The sequence below is a fragment of the Ranitomeya variabilis genome, chromosome 4 (genome assembly GCF_051348905.1).
Source record: "Ranitomeya variabilis isolate aRanVar5 chromosome 4, aRanVar5.hap1, whole genome shotgun sequence".
In the NCBI taxonomy this organism is placed as follows: domain Eukaryota; kingdom Metazoa; phylum Chordata; class Amphibia; order Anura; family Dendrobatidae; genus Ranitomeya; species Ranitomeya variabilis.
Window position 1 is genome coordinate 290,569,680 of NC_135235.1, and position 23,617 is coordinate 290,593,296.

Below are 23,617 nucleotides of genomic sequence, written 5' to 3' on the forward strand. Positions count from 1 at the left end.
ATAGCCACTTGCGACTTGCCCCTTTTGCTTTTGCTGCCATAAAAAAAATAAATCACATACTCACCTCACCTCTCTCTCTTCGCTCAGGACCCCAGGCACTATCAATATTTACCTGGCTGCTCCTCGTGCGGCTCCGTCTGCGGCACTGACGTTCAGCAGAGGGCGCGCACTGACTACGTCACCGCGCCCTCTGACCTGAACGTCACTGCCAGAGGACGCTGATGACAGAGCCGCACCGGAACGAGGAGAGGTAAATATCGCCCAGCGCTGCACAGCGCTGTATACTCACCACCAGTCACCTGCAGGCTGCTCCTGGCGCTGCGTCCCTGCTTCTTCCACCGCTGCATCTTCTTCCTGTATTGAGCGGTCACATGGTCCCGTTCATTACAGAAATGAATATGAGGCTCCACCCCTATGGGAGGTGGAGCCGCATATTCATTTCTGTAATGAGCGGGACCATGTGACCGCTCAGTGCAGGAAGAATCTGCAGCGCTGGAAGAAGCAGGGACTTCCAGGGACCGCGCCGGGAGTGGGTAAGTATAATTAGAGAGCGGTGACGGCTCCCTGCCGCGGGTCACTCACAAATGGTGCAATCATGGGTCATTTCGTTCTCCGGCTTCACTACTGTCCATGGGGCCCCTAAGTAGTCTGGGCCCTGTCGCAACTGCAACCGCTGCGACCGCGGTAGTTACGCCCCTGGTGACATGCATCTAGTGTCGGACTGGGTTGGCAAAAGCCCACCAGTAACATTGATTCTTGGGGTCCACTGTTCGGCTACATGACTCTAGTATACAAAACTAATTTTGCTTTTATGTAATATTAACTTGGCTAGCTTGTCTAGGGATTGATTAAATTATACCTTTTTTGCAAATTAGGAGTCAAATGTAATAGCACTGCTCATTAGTAGTTCTTCACAGCGGCCTACTAGAGGATTCTCCTGTGGGCCAGTCCAGGCCTGCATGCATCCCACCACATTGGGAAGATCTCACCTCGTGCTCCCACTCCCTCTCTTGGTGTAGGACTGGATGGTTGTTTGGAAGTGCTTTGTGGTATTAAATTGAGGCTTACAGTAAATTATGTAACATTTTGGAAAAAAATAGCCACCAGTAATACCCAATAGGCTGGCTAAAGCCAGACCGGCATTAATTGGGGTGACGTATTCTCCCACATCAATGAGTTGAGCGGTAAAGAAAGAGATGCAGACGACAAAATAAATCAACATGGCAAAAGTGATGCATTTGGCTTCGCTGTAGTTTTTGGGTAATTCTTTGCCCATATAAGCAAATGTAAAACAGAGAAGACTGAGAAAAGCGTTATAACCGTACTGCAGGATGTTGTAGATGGATCCAAACTGGCTGCAGTCCACGAGATCTTCATCTGAGCTCAGTTCCTTTGTGGATGGTTGTGGAGGCTTGGTGGAAATCCACAGACAGGAGATCAAGATCTGAATACCGGAAAGGACAGCCAAACAGATGTACTGCCCGTTCTGTTTTACCCAGTAGTCGTAGGTGGCCGGCAACTTTGAAGACATCTTAAATATGCAGACTATCTGAAAGGACCGTATGGAAATATAGGAGAAGCAGATGGTGAGGGCGATGCTGTATATAGGGTGTCTCATGATGCACTTTGTTATACTTGGCTCTCCAAGATAGGCCAAGACGCTAAGATAGGCCACCATCAGTGATATTAGCATGAGGAAGCACATTTTACCCCCTGCAGCCTTCACCACCGGACTGGATAAACACAGGACGAAGGTCACAATGATGACGGCTGTTAGCAACATCCCAGTGACTGTTGTCACAAATAAAGCTATGGTCAGGACGTCATCCCAGGTCAGATAGCATCTTCTTTTATTATAGCAGACAGTACTTCTCTCTGTGGACCACTGGTCTGCATTGCAGCTCATACAGGAACCTAAAAATTAAGAAACGGTACAATAACAAATATGCATTAAAAAAAATCGAGTGAAATTCCAACAAATGGGAACCCTTAAAATTATTTATTGCATAGAAATTTTTTTTAGAAGAATCCCCCCAAAAAATTAGACTCGTTTCACACCCAGTCCTCACTAATAGAATCAACACTAGGACTGTGTCTGAAACCCATCTGATTTTTTTTAGTGTTAAGTGTGGATTTTTTTTTTTTTTCTATGCAATAAATCATCATTTCAAGGATTCACGTTGCTGGAATTTCTATTTATTAATATGTGGGACTTGGTACATTACAAGGTTTCCATGCTATCTGAATCTCTGTTTCCCAGGTGAACGAACCTTCTCTTGGTCTTTCGCTAACATGCTATACCGTTACGACACGAGCCGACATATATCATCAGCTATCATCAGAAAATGGCTTACTGTTTGAATCTGTTTTATGCGGGTTTTTTGCATTTTTTAAATGAATAAAAATAAAAATTAGTAATTTTGCAATTTTCAAAGTCCACTGGGACTTTTTTTAGAATCTTACTTTGTTTTTGTTTTTTAGGAAGTTTTCATCAGGCTCCTTATCATCATAGGCGGGAATATAATGAAAGGCAACACCAGCTGATAACTCAGGATCCACCAATCACAATAGGCAATATCACGGCTCTCCTGCTCCCCCTCACTTCACATTGATTTTTGCACGCACTCTTTAGATGCTTCAATACAAAAGATAGAATCTAACCATTCTGGCTAGGTACATGTGTTGTTTCCTGAAACAAAAAGTTTTTAAAAAATAAACTACAGTGGCCAGTGTGAAAATTGCAAGATTTCTAATTTTTTTTGTAATACAGATTGTGATATGTTAAAAAAAAAACATGGCCAAAATATTTAAAGCATTGGTAATTTTCTGCTGATAGCTTCCCTTTCAAGACAAAATCCACCCTGAAAATAACACAATCACAGTTGTAATTTACTGTAAGTGATCATTATTCCTGCAGCACCTCCGCAGGCGAAATGAGGCATTACACTGTTCCTGGAAAAATTCATTTGCAGTTCAGTTCCAGCTAACTAATAAAGGTCCCAAAGAGACTCTTTTTCATTACTTGGTCACTGTCCCTTGAGACAACTTGATCTCATTTGAACCAAAGAAATGAGCTGCACATAAGTTAGTATACAGGTCCTTCTCAAAAAATTAGCATATAGTGTTAAATTTCATTATTTACCATAATGTAATGATTACAATTAAACTTTCATATACTATAGATTCATTATCCACCAACTGAAATTTGTCAGGTCTTTTATTGTTTTAATACTGATGATTTTGGCATACAACTCCTGATAACCCAAAAAACCTGTCTCAATAAATTAGCATATTTCACCCGACCAATCAAATAAAAGTGTTTTTTAATACCAAACAAAAAAACCATCAAATAATAATGTTCAGTTATGCACTCAATACTTGGTCGGGAATCCTTTGGCAGAAATGACTGCTTCAATGCGGCGTGGCATGGAGGCAATCAGCCTGTGACACTGCTGAGATGTTATGGAGGCCCAGGATGCTTCAATAGCGGCCTTAAGCTCATCCAGAGTGTTGGGTCTTGCGTCTCTCAACTTTCTCTTCACAATATCCCACAGATTCTCTATGGGGTTCAGGTCAGGAGAGTTGGCAGGCCAATTGAGCACAGTAATACCATGGTCAGTAAACCATTTACCAGTGGTTTTGGCACTGTGAGCAGGTGCCAGGTCGTGCTGAAAAATGAAATCTTCATCTCCATAAAGCATTTCAGCCGATGGAAGCATGAAGTGCTCCAAAATCTCCTGATAGCTAGCTGCATTGACCCAGCCCTTGATGAAACACAGTGGGCCAACACCAGCAGCTGACATGGCACCCCACACCATCACTGACTGTGGGTACTTGACACTGGACTTCAGGCATTTTGGCATTTCCTTCTCCCCAGTCTTCCTCCAGACTCTGGCACCTTGATTTCCGAATGACATGCAAAATTTGCTTTCATCAGAAAAAAGTACTTGGGACCACTTAGCAACAGTCCAGTGCTGCTTCTCTGTAGCCCAGGTCAGGCGCTTCTGCCGCTGTTTATGGTTCAAAAGTGGCTTTACCTGGGGAATGCGGCACCTGTAGCCCATTTCCTGCACACGCCTGTGCACGGTGACTCTGGATGTTTCCACACCAGACTCAGTCCACTGCTTCCTCAGGTTCCGGTCACCTCTTCTCGTTGTACAGCGTTTTCTGCCACATTGTTTCCTTCCAACAGACTTACCATTGAGGTGCCTTGATACAGCACTCTGGGAACAGCCTATTTGTTGAGAAATTTCTTTCTGGGTCTTAAGGCCCCGTCTCACATAGCGATTTACCAACGATCACGACCAGCGATATGACCTGGCCGTGATCGTTGGTAAGTCGCTGTGTGGTCGCTGGGGAGCTGTCACACGGACCGCTCTCCCCAGCGACCAACGATCAGGGGAACGACTTCGGCATCGTTGAAACTGTCTTCAACGATGCCGAAGTCCCCCTGCAGCACCCGGTAACCAGGGTAAACATCGGGTTACTAAGCGCAGGGCCGCGCTTAGTAACCCGATGTTTACCCTGGTTACCAAAAAAAACAAACAGTACATACTCGCCTTTCGGTGTCCAGGTCCCTTGCCGTCTGCTTCCTGCTCTCTGACTGAGCCGCCGTACTGTGAGAGCAGAGCGCAGCGGTGACGTCACTGCTGTGCTCTCACTTCTCACTGTACGGCCGGGAGTCAGTGAGAGCAGGAAGCAGACGGCAAGGGACCTGACGGACATCAGAAGGCGAGTATGTACTGTTTGTTTTTTTTTTACATTTACGCTGGTAACCAGGGTAAACATCGGGTTACTAAGCGCGGCCCTGCGCTTAGTAACCCGATGTTTACCCTGGTTACCAGTGAAGACATCGCTGGATCGGTGTCACACACACCGATTCAGCGATGTCAGCGGGGCCTCAACGACCAAAAAAAGGTCCAGGCCATTCCGACACGACCAGCGATCTCGCAGCAGGGGCCTGATCGCTGGTACGTGTCACACATAGCGAGATCGCTATGGAGGTCGCTGTTGCGTCACAAAACTAGTGACTCAGCAGCGATCTCGCTAGCGATCTCGCTATGTGAGACGGGGGCTTTACCCTCTTGCTTGAGGGTGTCAATGATGGCCTTCTTGACATCTGTCAGGTCGCTAGTCTTACCCATGATGGGGGTTTTGAGTAATGAACCAGGCAGGGAGCTTTTAAAAGCCTCAGGTATCTTTTGCATGTGTTTAGAGTTAATTAGTTGATTCAGAAGATTAGGGTAATAGGTCATTTAGAGAACCTTTTCTTGATATGCTAATTTATTGAGACAGGTTTTTTGGGTTATCAGGAGTTGTATGCCAAAATCATCAGTATTAAAACAATAAAAGACCTGACAAATTTCAGTTGGTGGATAATGAATCTATAGTATATGAAAGTTTAATTGTAATCATTACATTATGGTAAATAATGAAATTTAACACTATATGCTAATTTTTTGAGAAGGACCTGTACATGCAACATATAAGAGCATGTTCACACTGTGGTCATTTAACAACCAAAAAAACCTAAGATAAAAGCAAAATTAGTGTATACCCTGCTGTAATTAAATAGTAATAATCTAATATATAATTGCCTAGAATACTACTTCCTGCAATTTGTGCCAACTTCCGTGGCTTTGTCCGGAGCTAATGTCCGGAGATAATGTCCGGAGCTAATGTCCGGAGATAATGTCCGGAGCTAATGTCCGGAGCTAATGTCCGGAGATAAGTGACATCACCAGTGTCCTACACCCAGCCAGAGCACAGGGGCCCCAGGCAGCATATGGGGCCCCAGGCAGAGCACAGTGGCCCCAGGCAGAGCACAGGGGCCCCAGGCAGCATATGGGGCCCCAGGCAGAGCACAGTGGCCCCAGGCAGAGCACAGGGGCCCCAGGCAGCCTATGGGGCCCCAGGCAGAGCACAGTGGCCCCAGGCAGAGCACAGTGGCCCCAGGCAGAGCACAGGGGCCCCAGGCAGCATATGGGGCCCCAGGCAGAGCACAGTGGCCCCAGGCAGAGCACAGGGGCCCCAGGCAGAACATGGGGCCCCAGGCAGAGCACAGGGGCTCCAGGCAGAGCACAGGGGCCCCAGGCAGCATATGGGGCCACAGGCAGAGCACAGCGGCCTCAGGCAGAGCACAGGGGCCCCAGGCAGCATATGGGGCCCCAGGCAGAGCACAGGGGCCCCAGGCAGCATATGGGGCCCCAGGCAGAGCACAGTGGCCCCAGGCAGAGCACAGGGGCCCCAGGCAGAACATGGGGCCCCAGGCAGAGCACAGGGGCCCCAGGCAGAGCACAGGGGCCCCAGGCAGCATATGGGGCCACAGGCAGAGCACAGCGGCCTCAGGCAGAGCACAGGGGCCCCAGGCAGCATATGGGGCCCCAGGCAGAGCACAGGGGCCCCAGGCAGCATATGGGGCCCCAGGCAGAGCACAGTGGCCCCAGGCAGCATATGGGGCCCCAGGCAGAGCACAGTGGCCCCAGGCAGAGCACAGGGGCCCCAGGCAGCATATGGGGCCCCAGGCAGAGCACAGTGGTCCCAGGCAGAGCACAGGGGCCCCAGGCAGCTTATGGGGCCCCAGGCAGAGCACAGTGGCCCCAGGCAGAACATGGGGCCCCAGGCAGAGCACAGTGGCCCCAGGCAGAGCACAGGGGCCCCAGGCAGAACATGGGGCCCCAGGCAGAGCACAGGGGCCCCAGGCAGAGCACAGGGGCCCCAGGCAGAGCACAGGGGCCCCAGGCAGCATATGGGGCCCCAGGCAGAGCACAGTGGCCCCAGGCAGAGCACAGGGGCCCCAGGCAGCATATGGGGCCCCAGGCAGAGCACAGTGGCCCCAGGCAGAACATAGGGCCCCAGGCAGAGCACAGGGGCCCCAGGCAGCATATGGAGCCCCAGGCAGAGCACAGTGGTCCCAGGTAGAGCACAGGGGCCCCAGGCAGCCTATGGGGCCCCAGGCAGAGCACAGGGGCCCCAGGCAGCATATGGGGCCCCAGGCAGAGCACAGGGGCCCCAGGCAGCATATGGGGCCCCAGGCAGAGCACAGTGGCCCCAAGCAGAGCACAGGGGCCCCAGGCAGAAGATGGGGCCCCAGGCAGAGCACAGGGGCCCTAGGCAGAGCACAGGGGCCCCAGGCAGCATATGGGGCCCCAGGCAGAGCACAAGGGCCCCAGGCAGCATATGGGGCCCCAGGCAGAGCACAGCGATATTTTGGACCACTGTGCGGTGTTTCAGACCCCCTGTGTGATGTCTGGGGCCCTGTTCTTAAGTATATTAAAGATTAAAGTAACGTATATTAAAGTATATTATAGATCAAATTTGACACGTTTATGAGCACCATTGAGTGATATACTCAAGAATGACATAATTTTTCAACATTTTATGGTTTCAAACTGTAAACACTCAGAGTTTTTTTTACTTCAACCAGAAAACCTTAACGGTTCATAAAAAACTTGACTGTTCAGGATATGATAAAAGTCATAGTATTCTGAATCTTTAACTTATAAAGATACCTTTACATGGGGTGATTATTGGTTCCAGAGAGGCTTTCGGCCGATAATCGTACACATGGCTGGTGACAGGACAATACAATATAAACGTTCAAAGGTAAACACTGATAACATTAAAATCTAACATATAATTGCCTAGAATACTACTTCCAGCAATTTGTGCCAACTTCCGTGGCTTTGTCCGGAGATAATGTCCGGAGATAAGTGACGTCACCAGCGTCCTACACCCGCTCAGGGTGGACAAAGATATATGCCTTCGTGGTGCGCGGCATTTTTCTGATTGGTTGCCGCCTGCCGCGAGCGACCAATCAGAAATGTGCCGTACTGTCAAGAATTGTCAAGAGCTGGTGAGTGCAGCCATTTTTTGTTCTTTCTTACTATTATTTATTAATTGTATTATTCTTACATTTGAATAAATAAAGTATATATGGATTCTAGACTCCCGATTCTTTAGAATCGGGCTGCCATCTAGTATATATATATATATATATATATATATATATATATATATATATATATATATATAACAGAGGGTACATAGAAAACACTGTTTTTGATTTAAAAAAAAAAGCATAAAAGCCATCCCACTACGACAAGGTGACACAATCAGGATGGTCTTGTCCTCTAGAATTAATAAGCTTACCTTGTATCAGACCACCTCAATGTAGATGAGAGCAGAGCAGGACCGGGGTCCGATTGGTCAGACACCTGGCTATGGGAAGCTTTATAAAGTAAATGAATTGCTCAAAAAAGGAGTCCATACCCGTTTGTACAAAAGTACAAGACACTACAGCAAAAATCAAAGAAATGATCAGAAGCAAAAGTTATACATGCAACATATAAGAGCATGTATACCAACTTTATCTCATCTGATAGATAATTTGATAAATGTACATTATGCCAATCACATTATACATACATAATGTTGACCCCTCCACTCCCCCCAAAAAAACTCACTTCAAATTTGCCAACTAGTAGTTGTCTCCCTTCTGTCTAACTATCTAAAAACTGCACATTGTCAAATGTAATTAGTCCCTAGGTGCAAAAATATACTAAATAGAAGTCCCCGCTCCTATAGTGCTGGCAGAATGCAGATGAAGAGGAACTTCTTAATGTAGAGGAGTGTATGGCAATTTAAAAAGCACGAGAACTGACTAGGTTCCTGGACATAGTAAACAGATATGTGAAACAAAAGCAAGTTTAACTGGTAGCTGGTGACCAAGAAATGAGAGTCAAATTGTACTAAAATTGTACATAATTGTACAATTGTGGTATAGGGGTGCAGAAGTTGTAGACCCTAGACCTTGAAGAGGCCCAAAGGTCCCTTTTCCCCATATTTGTGGACCTGTAACATAAATGATGCGATACATATAACATCTCCTAGGAAAAACAGAGGGTTTACCAACCATTCTTATTGAGGTAGGTCCCGGGTGCACAGCTGACACATGAAAAACAGCACGAGTATTGCCCTTTTTGATGTTTTTCCTGTCCTGGCAAGCAGTCGGAGGAACACACAGAGGAAGGTACCTACAAGAAGCAGAGAAACAAAATCATAACAAAAGGACTGAAGTACATCAAATCGAGACGTCTCCATTTATAGGGTCCTAAAGAGTAACCGTCGGTTTCATTTTTATTTAAAATATCAATAATACACATGAAAATAAGCAACTTTGGAAGTTATCTGATTAGAGAAATCTGCTTCTTTCTTCTCCTGAACTGATTTTTCACTCTCAATTCATAGGAAAAAACTGCAAAATGTGTATTTAGTGAAGACAGATCTTTCCCATTACTGAGATAGGAGATGACAGTTGGTGCTCATAAAGTTCCATGGAGAGGGGAGGAGCTATGGGAGATAGAGACTCCTAGTATAAATCCTGCTGTTTTACTTAATGCAGCATTATTTTTCTTTCTCCATTCCTGAGGTATGGCTCCTTCTTACCTGTATATATATCTACTATTTTTTTAGCCAAGTAGGTGTGGTCTTCAAGAAAATTCCCACAGAGAAGAGTTGAGAATAACACCCACTTTTCTAAAAGGACATTATTTATATACAGGGAAGATGGGACCATATCTCAGGAACGGAGAGGAGCAGGAACAAAAGAAAAACGTCAGATTCAGGAGAACAGCGGCATTTAGACTTGGTAAAAAAATCAATTATTTATGGCAGTGACAGATCATTTTGAAAGGGGTTGTTTACTTAATTTTAACAAATTAATTTTAGGGCATAGATATAAGTATTGCAGGCTCTGCTCCTTTTTGAAGCGTAACCCGCTTGTTTGTGCAGCCTGCAAAAAAAAACTGCACATGTGAGAGCTGAGAGACAGGTACAGTCACATTCTCTTCTATTAATGACCGTTCTGAGGACAGGAGAACAAACTAGTGCAGAAGGAGAATCTGTAATTAATATATATATATATATATATATATATATATATATATATATATATGTATGTATATATATATATATATATATGTGTGTGTTTGTGTGTGTGTGTGTATATATATATATATATATATATATATATATATATATATATGTATGTGTGTGTATATATATATATATATATATATATATATATATATATATATTACTGAGTGTCACTAAATCATGTCCCCAACACATTTGTTGATAGATAAAGTGGACAAACCCTTTAAAGAAGGCCAGGCACCTGGTAAAAAGTTTCAAATTTTATGCCTTATTTTATTTCCACTGCTCCCTTGAGTATTCAGGTTTTTTTTATATAATCTGCCGTAAGACTACAGAGATATGGGCTTTTTGATTTACTGCTGCTTTTTATGATCTTTACAAAGGGGCGGTGCTTACAGGGTAATAATGCAAAGCAGCCTAAAAACACGCCTTAGAGGATCCTGTGAGCCACGCCCCAGAGGATCCAGTGAACCACGCCTCCTTGATAAAGATGATAAACAGCAGCGCTAATTAAAAAGGTCCATATCTCTGGAACCGTACGGCGGATTTTAACAAAACAAAAAAACAGAAAATTCAGGAGAGCAGCGGGAATAAAATAGGATAAAAAAATTGGCCATTTTTGGCCAGGTATCAAGTCCTCTTTAAGTCACTGTAGACTGTAAAGTTTGTACAATACCAGCAACCGGGTACTATGTAAAAGTTTAGGTAAATAGAGACTGTATATATGCAACATTGGGTCACCATGGGGTTCAGTTTAGTATCAATTACTAAGAACAGTTCCAAAGTATTAAGTGAAGGTTTAGGATATGACCATTATTATTACGTCCATGCATCATGCTAACTAACCTCATTGTTTTCTGTTTGCCAATTAATCATGTCTGCCTTGATATCCAGGTTTCCTAAGCTAGCGTAGGTCCCAATACTCTGAAACGGAGATCCACCCAACCAGTTCCAGAAGACAATGTCATATCCGGTAGGAGAATCACCATGTATGTCAAAGTTTATTTCATTATCCAGCAGCGAAAAGTTCACTTGTCCCAGAGCTTCTGTGATCTAAAGTGAGCAAAAGATACGATAAATACCCCTTCATCCAAACAAGCAGCGAGTCCTACCTGCACTGAAAAGTAGGGGATAGAGAAGAGCAAATCTCCAAAAGTTCTATTTGATTCAGTACGAATTAAAAATGTCCCAATTGCCGTAAAAATGTCCCAATTGCCGTAAAAATGTATTTATTATTATTATTATTATTATTATGGTCTCCAGATCCCAAAACATAATAAACAGAGGGGATGAAAAAGGTAAAAAAATATAAAAAAAAATAAAACAACACATAATATTCACCTGTGTTATGCTTTGACCTAACTCCTCTCACCAAGCTCCTCGCTCCTCAACACTGAGGTCAAAGATGTGTGCTGCACCCCTCACGCATAAGTGGTCTGCAGAAGAGTCAGGTTATGGCCAAACACAGGTGAGTAGAACGTGTTTTGCTTTATTTTATTATTTTATTTTAACTTCGTGCTCGGTTCTTAAAATAATCTGTCAAAATCGTTGTCAGCTTGTTGCCATTTTGCTCGATTCGTGAAAATTGAATCCTGAAAATTTCAAATTCACCAGGATACTGAATTTTGTCTAAAATACGTAACTAATTCAATTACTTTTGGATCATTCATATCTAGTAAGGGATGAGATATTTTAGATATAGGATATCATTCTCTTTAGTTAGAAAACCCTTCTAGGCCTTATTGACACATAGCGTAAACACTGCCGATTTCAGCTGCTTTTGTGGAGAAAAACCTCAGTTCAGAATTCAAGAAAAGTGGATGCGATTTCATGAAAGTCTCTTTTGAAATGGGAAATTTTTTTGGTGCATTTTTTCTCTAAAGATTTTTATTGGAGTGTCTAAAATGACTAGAAAAAAATGCATTTTGAAGTGCAGAATCCCAGCATTTCTCTATGAAAAATTGCATAAAAATTAATGGAGTGTAAATCTGCACCAAAAACACACAAAAAAAGAGAAAACACTCAGAAAATGCAGCAAAACTGCAGCAGCAGTGATGAAGAGGTTTGGGATTGAAAAGGTTCTTGGTTTTTTTATTTGATATATTGGATCACATTTGCATGTTACCAATTTCATATTTCCCTTTTCTTTTGCTTATATTGTGAAACGATAAGGATGCTCAGAAGACATGGGGAACGAGCGTACGTAACAACACTTGTTCCCAATCATTGGCTCACGTAAACATGCTGCCGATCAGCCGAGAAAAATGCTTATTGGTCGTCTCATGAGATCAATTATGTGGGACATTATCTGATCGTTCTTGGCAGCACATCTTCTCGTGTAAACGGCAGACATGCTGGAGACAATACTCAAACTGTATGGGGGCAAAACAATGGTCATTGTCCACATATAGTGGCCAGTGTGAAAGGGTCCTTAAATAAGTGATGATCTACGGTACCTGTATATAGTCTACTAGATGGTGGCCTGATTCTAACGCATCGGGTATTCTAGAATATGTATACGTAGTGTATAGCACAGCCCACGTAGTACATTGCGCAGCCCAAGCAGTACATTGCGCAGCCCACGCAGTGCATAGCGCAGCCCACGCAGTACATTGCGCAGCCAACGCAGTACTTTGCGCAGCCAACTCAGTACATTGCGCAGCCAATGCAGTACATTGCGCAGCCCACGCAGTACATTGCGCAGCCCACGTAGTACATTGCGCAGCCCACATAGTATATTGCGCAGCCCATGTTGTAAATTGCGCAGCCCACGTTGTACATTGCGCAGCCCACGTAGTACATTGCGCAGCCCACTTGGTATATTGTGCAGCCCATGTAGTATATTGCACAGCCCACGTAGTATATTGCGCAGCCCACGTAGTATATTGCGCAGCCCACGTTGTACATTGCACAGCCCACATTGTACATTGCGCAGCCCACATAGTATATTGCGCAGCCCATGTTGTACATTGCGCAGCCCACGTTGTACATTGCGCAGCCCACGTAGTATATTGCACAGCCCACGTAGTACATTGCGCAGCCCACGTAGTACATTGCGCAGCCCACGTAGTACATTGCGCAGCCCACGTAGTACATTGCGCAGCCCACGTAGTACATTGCGCATCCCACGTTGTATATTGCGCAGCCCATGTAGTATATTGCGCAGCCCACGTTGTATATTGCGCAGCCCACGTTGTATATTGCGCAGCCCACATTGTATATTGTGCAGCCCACGTTGTATATTGCACAGTCCACGTAGTATATTGCGCAGCCCACCTTGTATAGTCACGTAGTATATTGCCCAGCCACGTAGTATATAGCACAGCCCATGTAGTATATTGCCCAGCCCATGTAGTATATTGCCCAGCCACGTAGTATATTGCCCAGCGCATGTAGTATATTGCCCAGCCACGTAGTATATAGCACAGCCCATGTAGTATATTGCCCAGCCACGTAGTATATTGCCCAGCCCATGTAGTATATTGCCCAGCCACGTAGTATATAGCACAGCCCATGTAGTATATTGCCCAGCCACGTAGTATATAGCACAGCCCATGTAGTATATTGCCCAGCCATGTAGTATATTGCCCAGCCACGTAGTATATTGCCCAGCTCATGTAGTATATTGCCCAGCCACGTAGTATATTGCCCAGCCACGTAGTATATTGCACAGCCCACGTAGTATATTGCCCAGCCACGTAGTATATTGCACAGCCGACGTAGCATATTGCACAGCCCATGTAGTATATTGCCCAGCCACGTAGTAAATTGCCCAGCCACGTAGTATATTGCCCAGCCCATGTAGTACACTGTGTTCCAAATTATTATGCACAAAGAGTTTAGGAGTGATAAGGTTAGAATTTTTTTGTTTGTCATTTAAACTCATTGATGGTGCTGTGTGTCAGGGCTCTTTATATCACTGAAAGCAATTGCAGATACCTGTGCAAATTAGTTTGGCAGGTGTGTCCAAATAAAGGCAAGACTACTTAAGAAGGCTGTTCCACATTATTAAGCAGCCTACATTTTTTGCCAAAATGGGAAAGAAAAAGGATGTGTCGGCTGCTGAGAAGCAACAAATTGTGGAGTATTTAGGTCAAGGCATGACTACAATCAACATTGCCAAGACACTTCATCGTGATCATCGCACAATCAAGAAGTATGTAGCTGATTCCCAGCACACACGTGTGCGTGCTGATAAGGAAAAATTGAAGACTCTTTCCAACAGGCAATTGCGTAAGGTTAAAAGAGCAGCTGCAAAAATGCCTTGTCATAGCAGCAGACAAGTTTTTGAAGCTGCTGGTGCCTCCAACGTCCCCAGAACAACAAGATGCAGGGTCCTTCAGAGGTTTGCAGCTGTGCGTAAGCCATCCTGTCGACCACCTCTATCCACTGCACACAAGCAGAAACGGCTCCAGTGGGTCAAACAATACATGAAGACTGACTTCCAAACTGACTTGTTTTGTTCACCGATGAGTGCCGTGCAACACTCGATGGTCCAGATGGATGGAGTGGAGGATGGCTGGTTGATGGACACCCCATGAAAACACGGCTAAGGCGCCAACAAGGAGGAGGTGGAGTAATGTTTTGGGCTGGAATCATGGGGAGAGAGATTGTCGGCCCCTTTATGATCCCTGAAGGGGTAAAGATGAACTCCATAATCTATGTGGAGTTTCTAAAACAACACTTCCTGCCATGGTTCAAGAGGAAGAACTGTGCTTTCCGCAGCAACATCATTTTCATGCATGATAATGCACCGTCTCATGCTGCAAAAAACACATCTGCATCTCTGGCTGCTATGGGCATAAAATGGCCGACAAACGGTGAGTATATAATGATTTTTTATTTTTTTAATTATTTTTAACATTAGATCGTTTTACTATTCATGCTGCATAGGCAGCATGAATAGTAAAAAGTTGGTCACACAGGGTTAATAGCAGTGCATTACACCGCGGCATAACTCGGTCCGTTACCGCTGCCATTAACCCTGTGTGAGGGCAGACTGGAGGGGAGTATGGAGCGGGCACTGACTGCGGGGAGGAAGGAGCGGCCATTTTTCCGCTGGACTGTGCCCGTCGCTGATTGGTCGTGGCTGTTTTGCCTGTCATGGCTGCTGCGACCAATCAGTGAATGAATATCCGTGACAGAAAGAAGGACAGACAGAAGGACAGACAGAAAGACGGAAGTGACCCTTAGACAATTATATAGTAAATCAATGTCTATGTTAGTGTTCCTTAAAGGAATTGTCCAGGACTTTAATATTGATGTCCTATCCTTAGCAGACACCAGGAACAGCTGGTCAGTGGGGGTGCCGGGTGTCACGCCCATTACCAATCAGATGTTGATGACCTATCCCAAGGATAGGCCATCAATATAAAAGTCGCCGACAACCCTTTTAAGGCCTAACGCATATGGGTGTGTATCATGCTTCTTGTTTGCAGTTGTATCCCTGAGACATTTTTATACTAAGGGGAGACATATAGCATCAGATTGAGTACTTTACACAGTGTCAGAGGTGCCAAGGACCCAACAGTAATCATCTCCAGGGACCCACTTTTCAGGTGCATATAAATGTGACATCATCCTCAATCACAGATTTATATAACAATGAACTGTGTAGATTGGCAAATGAATAAGATAACGCCTTTCTCTATACATAGTGATTCAGTATATTGTGCCAAGCACTGCTCATATAAGAGGGTGTTGGTCTACTCTTGAACAGCGGCCCACCGGAGGATTCTCCGGTTCTCCTATGGGCCAGTCCAAGCCTAAGTCTGTACAGCAGCACCAGGTAACATGGGTGTACTGTCTCCGTACTGTCTCCGTCTCCATCTATGGCTCTATGTGTACCTGCTGTTTTTGCATTTTATTTAATTGAAAAACATGGGGGGAAAAATTCTCTAAAATGAAAAAGTAAAAAAAAAGTCTAAAGATCTGGTAAAAGGTGCCACCTACTTGCCAGGGGTAGATCTCCTTTTTGTTGCAGGATGTTTCATTACAACCAAGTACATCATGCAGGGCATGTGCTACGGCATACACGGCTGAGTAGATACTGAAGCTGACTCTTTTATCTGAAGAACCCAGAAAGTTACTGAGTGGTGTACTGAGACATTTATCACAGTCTTGGTTGCATCCTTCATCTAGGCTTGAAGTTCCTGAAGTGTTTCTTTTTTCATAGTATACATTCAGGAGATATTCATCAAAGGCTGGTATCTTGACATATTTTTGAGCAATGCCAAGTACCAACCCTAAATTCTTCATATTAGGCAAATCATAAATTTCTTTAGACAATGACCACGTCTCGGTAGCCAGCCAGATCTTCGAGGGAACATTCAGTTCCGCCGCTTCCTTAAAAAAGTCCAGAACGACAATGTCAACGGAGAACACCAAGATGACATTGACGTTAGTAAGGATGATATTGGCGATCATACTATGTACAGAATCTTCCCACTCTGTCTCTTTGCCCCCGATTTTAATAGGTATGAATCCTATATATGCGATGCAAATGTTCGTATCCGATGTGAGTTCTACAAACTGCTGAACTCCGCTCAATCCATATTCATCCAAACTTCCCAGCACGGCGATCCAGGTCCAATTAAAATAGTTTAGGATGTCTGTGATGGCTTGTTGCTGCACCCTGCTGCTTGGAATAGTCTGGAAGCTGGACGGCAGGCTCAGCTCACCCATCCTCTTACTGGTAGCAAAAATGTTGATCTATAAATGTACAAAAATAAATATTTTTACAGAATTAGATCCCAGTTCTGTGTTGTCTTTCCCAGAGATTCTTGGCCATCAGCCTACGGTCTAGAAGTTCTCTGGTGATTTGCCGTAGTCTCGAAATGTAGACTTTTAGAAGTAGCAATCCTAAAAGTCAACATTAACCCAAACCAGAAACTCAATTTTCAGACGAGTTTTGCAGTGTTTGCAGCTCATCAATACAAAACTCAAGAACTGGTTGGCTGGGTAAGCGGCCATTGATAAAGGATCTAGAGGGCAAAGTTTCTCCTTGTGGAGATCACTAAGTTGGCGTAAGGAGACTTATAGGCTCTCCTAGCAATAAGTATAAATGAAAAACAGGAGAAATACACCAAAAACTAAAATTAAAAAAAAATCAATAATAAATAGGGCCCAAACAGAACTTTTAATTATGTACAAAGTTCATGACCCAAGTGCAACTTTTTAAAGAATTTGCCACAAAAACCATTAACAAGTACCACAAAACAAAAAAAGAAAAGTGACTTAAAAATTTGCTACATGTGCATTGCATGGCCGTTAAGTTTCCTTATGTCACTTTTTTTTTTTGTCTTGTGGTATTTGTTGACGTTTTTGCGGCAAATTCTTCATAAAGGCACACATGGCTCATGAACTTTATACTAAATTAAAAGTTCTCTTTGGGCCCGATTTATTATTGTATTTATGCTTTTTTTTAGTCGAGGTTTTGGTGTTTTTCACCTGTTTCTCATTTGTACTTTATTTTTTTAATTTGCAGCTTTTTAAAGTTTTTTTTGTATGTGTTCGCCTTTTTTATGCTTGTGATTTTGGACAAGGTTTGGGGTTTGTTTTCGGCAAATTCATGAATTCCAATTTTTTAACACATTGCAACATTTTGCGCAAATGTATTCAAACCACCTTCATTGTAGTGACTTTATGCACGTTCAGTTCCTTTGCACAAATTTTGCCACATTTTAGCAGAACATGGAAATTTTTCTGCTAAATAAAAAAAAAAATAACACCAAGTGGTTAAAGACAAAAATAAAGAGTATTTTTATTTGGCACAAATTTCTCAAACCTGGGTGCACCATTTGAATGCACCAGTGAATACTAAAAGACAAAAATAAACTGACTTAAACTCAATAAAACACAAAAGATAAATCAGGCCCTTTATTCTTGCCTATAACCTTTTTTTTTTTGCAAACGTTTGGCTGAAAAAAAAAGCATATCACACTCAAAATTTCACAAAATTTGTACAAAGAATCCGGACTGGAGTATATTTGCTCCAAAAAGTTTGCAATTTGATGAATCAGCCGAAATCATCTGGAAACACCAAACCCGCTCACAATGATGAACATATAAAAAACAATATATAAAATGGATTTTGAAAAAGGCGCAAATTAAAAGAATAAGGTGTGAATGAAAAACAGATGAAAAAGACAGAACAAAATAAAAAATGGTGCAAATGGAACAATGACTCAGATCCATTGTGCCTGGATATAAAATGTAGGGAATGGAGTTTATGGTTAACCATAATATGACATTGGTGTCCCACTAGAAGAATCACAAGATGAGGAATCACAAGACGAGGACTCATTCATTGCCGCTGGGACTGCCGAAGACAGCTGAGCAGGGTCTTCAGCTTTTACTATCAGTCTTATAGACAATGTGGCAAAAGTGCACATGCCACTCCATTAAAATGGGAACACAGGTGCAACGATTTTGTGTTTGTTAAAGGGGTTTTCCAGGCTTGAGGTTGAAATTTGAGACTCCTCACAGAGTGCAATGTGAACGCTGTCAGGATTCTCCGGTGCTGGAGGATTCATGACTGCAAGTATGTGATTTGCATACATGCAGTCGCATGCCAACTAGACGTGCCAAATACAAGTGAATTGAGTAAGGCCGGACACGTCTATTTGGAATGTGGCCACAAGTATGCAAATCGCTTACTTGTGGTCACATGTGCTAGACGCCTTTAAGGGTTCCCTCCTAGCAATCAAATACTTACATACTGCCCTATAAATGTTGTATTTGGCAGTTGTGTAATTACTGTAGATCCTAAACTAAGCTGCCGGTTTGTCGGGTTACCATTAGAATTGAAAAGGTCCTAAAGTCCAAGTTCGATGTAGATTCTGAGCATGGTCATACTATTAAAGTCAATTATCACAACAGTAATATTATATTAAATCTACAGTTTTATAATGCATACATTAGTGTATCCTACCAATAGTAACGGGAAAGTTTTCTATTTTTCCTACTGTATAGCCAGCAGAGGGCACTATTTCACTACTGGATTTGAACAATAATGTGGGGTGGCTGAAGGCAAAGAAGTTGAAGGCGACATCTGTAAGATAATCTATAGTAACTCATAATTATGATCAGATACTTACTTGTGGAAGAAGCAGTAGATTAAAAAAGTCAGCGGTAGTCTCCGCAGCGTCAGTGTTATCAGGGCCAATCACAGAGATCACATTGGGGATATATTCTGTGAAACTTTCTGTAGGGTTAATCACGTAATCCCGTGACATGAAATTCAGAGCCGGCTGGATGTTGTTATACACATAGCAAGTGTCAAAGACATTGTATCCAAGGGTTATGTTGGGAAGAAGTTTCCTACTAGTGTTAATTTCCTCCACTGCAAATCTCATGACTTGAAAGCATCGATATCCTGCAAAATTGACTTTTAAACTATAGGTGGGAAAATACACATTGTTAGTACCAGTTTTGTTTGAACTTGTTTGGGTCACTGCCATTTCACTGTGTATGGTCATACCGCTGCATCACAGTACATACATTACATTACTGATCCTGAGTTACATCCTGTATTATACCCCAGAGCAGCACTCAATATTCTGCTGGTTGGATCACTGTACATACATTACTCATCTTGTCTTAGATATGTATTATACTCCAGAGCTGCACTCACTATTCTGCTGGTGCAGTCACTGTGTACATACATTATATTACTGATCCTGAGTTACATCCTGTATTATACTCCAGAGCTGCACTCACTATTCTGCTGGTGCAGTCACTGTGCACATACATTATATTACTGATCCTGAGTTACATCCTGTATTATACTCCAGAGCTGCACTCACTATTCTGCTGGTGCAGTCACTGTGTACATACATTACATTACTGATCCTGTACTGATCCTGAGTTACATCCTGTATTATACTCCAGAGCTTCACTCACTATTCTGCTGGTGCAGTCACTGTGTACATACATTATATTACTGATCCTGAGTTACATCCTGTATTATACCCCAGAGCTACACTCACTATTCTGCTGGTTGGATCACTGTACATACATTACTCATCTTGTCTTAGATATGTATTATACTCCAGAGCTGCATCACTATTCTGCTGGTGCAGTCACTGTGTACATACATTACGTTACTGATCCTGAGTTACATCCTGTATTATACCCCAGAGCTGCACTCACTATTCTGCTGGTGCAGTCACTGTGTACATACATTACATTACTGATCCTGAGTTACATCCTGTATTATACCCCAGAGCTGCACTCACTATTCTGCTGGTGCAGTCACTGTGTACATACATTACATTACTGATCCTGAGTTACATCCTGTATTATACCCCAGAGCTGCACACACTATTCTGCTGGTGCAGTCACTGTGTACATACATTACATTACTGATCCTCAGTTATATCCTGTATTACACTCTAGAGCTGCACTCACTATTCTGCTGCTTGGATCACTGTACATACATTACTCATCTTGTCTTAGATATGTATTATACTCCAGAGCTGCACTCACATTCTTAATTACATATGAATGTGCTGAAGGAGCTATTGACCGATGTGCTCAGTAATATAAATGTAGCCCCCAGTAATGGCAGTGGAGGCACTATACTAGTTTCCTAGGTTTAGAAAACATGACATGGCTATAAAGCTGTATACAGTGGAGTCAGTTGACACGTGTGATAGTTGTAGGCTGTAACCATGTAGACACATAGGTCTGCATAAGATCTGCATACACAAATTGTCAGAATATTATTTAATCAAAACTATTTGTTAACTTGTTTCATTCTTTATTGTAGACACATTTAAGTGATACAAACTCCTGCACCTCTAGTGGGAACGGTCTTACCTGGAGCAGGTCTCTACGTCAGGTATGTAGTCATTGCTCTGGTCTTTCCCAGAGGCGTGGAGGCTGAATAATCCTCCTAGAGTATAATCTCCCTTAGACACAAACTCAGACGCAACGTTGTCATCTTGACAGCAGTCCCCAACTGGTGTAATGGCCAAGAGAAGCCCAAAAGCAATGACATTGGTTGCCATCTTTACAGGTTCTCTATGTATGTTACCTCCGCGTCGAGAATGTCAAGAGTCTCTATGTGTATCCTCTGTCCCGTCTTCTCATTTACATCCTCATTGGTGGTCCGCCTGCATGGGTTTACATTTACACGTATACACTGTATGGTTTGGGAGGTTTCTTTGCTTATGAAAAGCAAAGTTTGCATGAAGGTGAGGATACCGAGACTTTAAAGGGTTATTCTCATGTCAGCCTTTCATGACTACAGGAGGTAGAGCTATGGAAAAAATGGAAGGTTTGGGGCAAGGCAGCAACCTGGGCATCGGGTCTCCAACATGTAAATTCAGGAGAACCTTCTACCAGTGCGGTGTGGGACACAGGTACATGCGGCTGATGCCAGTGAGAGACCATGTTGCAACCTGACAAGTGTATTCCTATTTTAATTTAACACATTCAAGATATTTTTCAAGTTAAAGCGAGTCCATCAGCACAAAATGACTGTTCAATCCAAGCGCAGGAGCTCGGTGCACCCTTGGTGTGGCCAAACATTTAAGTCCACCTTCCCTCCTACTTGTTTTCCATCTATCTCCTCCCTCCTCTTCCTTTATTGACAGTTCAGGCTTTAAAGAAGCCAGAGAAGTCAGAGATAGGTGGAAATTCGAAAACAAATACAGTAGGTGGGAAGGTGCACTGAACTGCTCGGCCACACCAAGGGTGCACCAAGTGCCTGTTTGTGCAGTCAATTTGGGCAAATAGACTCCCGTTAAGCCTCTGCCCCGTGTGATCATTGAAGAGGCAGCACCCATAACGTGCGAACTTGGATTAGAACTGTATTCGCCTCTTTTGCTCTGGAACCATTGTAGCACAAACATCACGAGGTATGCACCTTATGAGCATGCAGACATGGCAAGGTTGTATTCTGCGAAAGGTAGTGGCACAGCAGCAATGAGGACCCATTAAAGGGAATCTGCCACCTCAAATTGGCGGGCTATGTAAATGCCCTGTGTCCGGTCCAATGAGCGGTGTTTCATCTTCTTTTCTCCACCCCATCCTTCCCTGCTGTCCGCAATATTTTCGTGAATTTGATTAGGTGTCCTCCATAGTTTGCGCTTGCGCAATGCTATCTTGCTTCGCGCACGCGCAGTATGCTTTGTCCATCTGCGGGCAAAGCTGAAAAGCATTACTGCGCATGCGTCGGCGCAGTATGTCCCAGAACACAGCGAAATACTTCCGGGACATTTTCCTTCTCTCTTCATGTGGATGACGCGTCCTTACATCATCCACACAATCTCCCCGGCATCAGGCTCCTGCACAGGCATACTTACGAGGGCAGAGCAAAGTATTGCAGTGTGCATGCTCTTTGGGGCTCTTTGACCTTTTCTGGCGCATGCGCACTGCAGCGCTTTTTTTCTCTGCCCTCATCAGTATGCCTGCGCAAGAGCACGATGCCGGGAAAGCTATGTGGATGAGGTAGGGAGGCGTCATCGACACAAAGAAAGAAGGAGGGCGGCATCGAAAGAAGAAATAAGGCACTGGATCAAGACCAGCAACATTCCTTGACCCGGACCCGCCCCACCCGTGAGTATAATAAGAGGTCTTTTTCTTGTCTTGCAGATCGGGGGCAGATATACAGCATTACTGTATGTCAGGCCTAAAAGGTAGAGGTCATATCTCATATCAACCAAACCTGGTGACAGGTTGGCTTTAAGAATCATAATGTCTGAGTCACACTCTGGGAGATTCTGTTATGAGTGCCATACAGTGCTATCACCACTAACATACACTACAAAAATAATCTACAGCACATTGCCTGTCTACTAGAATTAGCAATAAATACTGCCATCCAGTGCTGAAATAATACCAGTATTGACCACAATACAACTCTATACATAATGTAATCCAATAAATGTGGTATACAATTTAGTAATATTAGTATTCATGATGCATACCAGTCTACATAAGCAGCTGCATCAATGTAGCCGGAGCTGGCTAAAACCAGTGTATGACAGATGGAAGATAAAGGTTCACAATGTGTTTGCTCTAGATAAGGATCTTTCCCTTTAGTTTCCAACAACAAAGTTGTGTGTTTTTGTTAAAAACAGAACTTTCTCTGATTGTTGAGGGACACTGTTAATAAGTACACACCAATAGGGATAAGCTGAGCTTACACTTGTATGTACCAACAACACCACAAAGAAGCTTGTTTGTAGGAAACTCTTTATGATGTAAATGTCACGGGAGACCTAGGCAGAATAGAGTTAATAACCCGGGCCCCTGCGATTTCCCTCAGACTAGGGAAACCCTGACTGACCCTCTACCCAGAGTTTACACTGATGGCGTGCATGTCTGAGCCTCCACCCTTGCCCTATCTCCTGTTTAAACCCTAGGCTTAAACCACCACCCAGTGAAGAGTTAACACTCCAATACCCACAGTTAGCACAGACAAGGATAAAAGAAATATAAGCACCACGCAGCAGTCACTCAGGAAAAACACTAAAGTGCAAAGGGCAACACTAACACAAACATGGGAAGGAGAAAATAAGACAAAGGGAAATACACCACCAGCAACGATACTGCAACTATTAGCTCACCACTCCAGATCGAGATAACAATGCAAAGACAGAAGCTATAATCGGCGACGCCCAATGTTCAGGAGAACTATTTAAAGGCAGTGGGCATGGCCCAGCTTCCAATC

General features: G+C 43.6%; 1 protein-coding gene across 1 annotated transcript; it reads right to left on the minus strand.

Moving 5' to 3' along the window:
* Positions 1-938: 938 nt before the first annotated feature.
* LOC143768845 (taste receptor type 1 member 2-like) lies at positions 939-20,053 on the minus strand. Its single transcript, XM_077257469.1, has 5 exons — positions 19,035-20,053; positions 15,889-16,647; positions 10,783-10,989; positions 8,915-9,035; positions 939-1,914 (listed from the first exon to the last, which is right to left on the minus strand). The coding sequence occupies exons 1-5, from the start codon at positions 19,413-19,415 to the stop codon at positions 986-988; spliced, it is 2,397 nt and encodes a 798-aa protein (XP_077113584.1). The 5' UTR covers positions 19,416-20,053; the 3' UTR covers positions 939-985.
* Between the last annotated feature and the right edge of the window lie 3,564 nt (positions 20,054-23,617).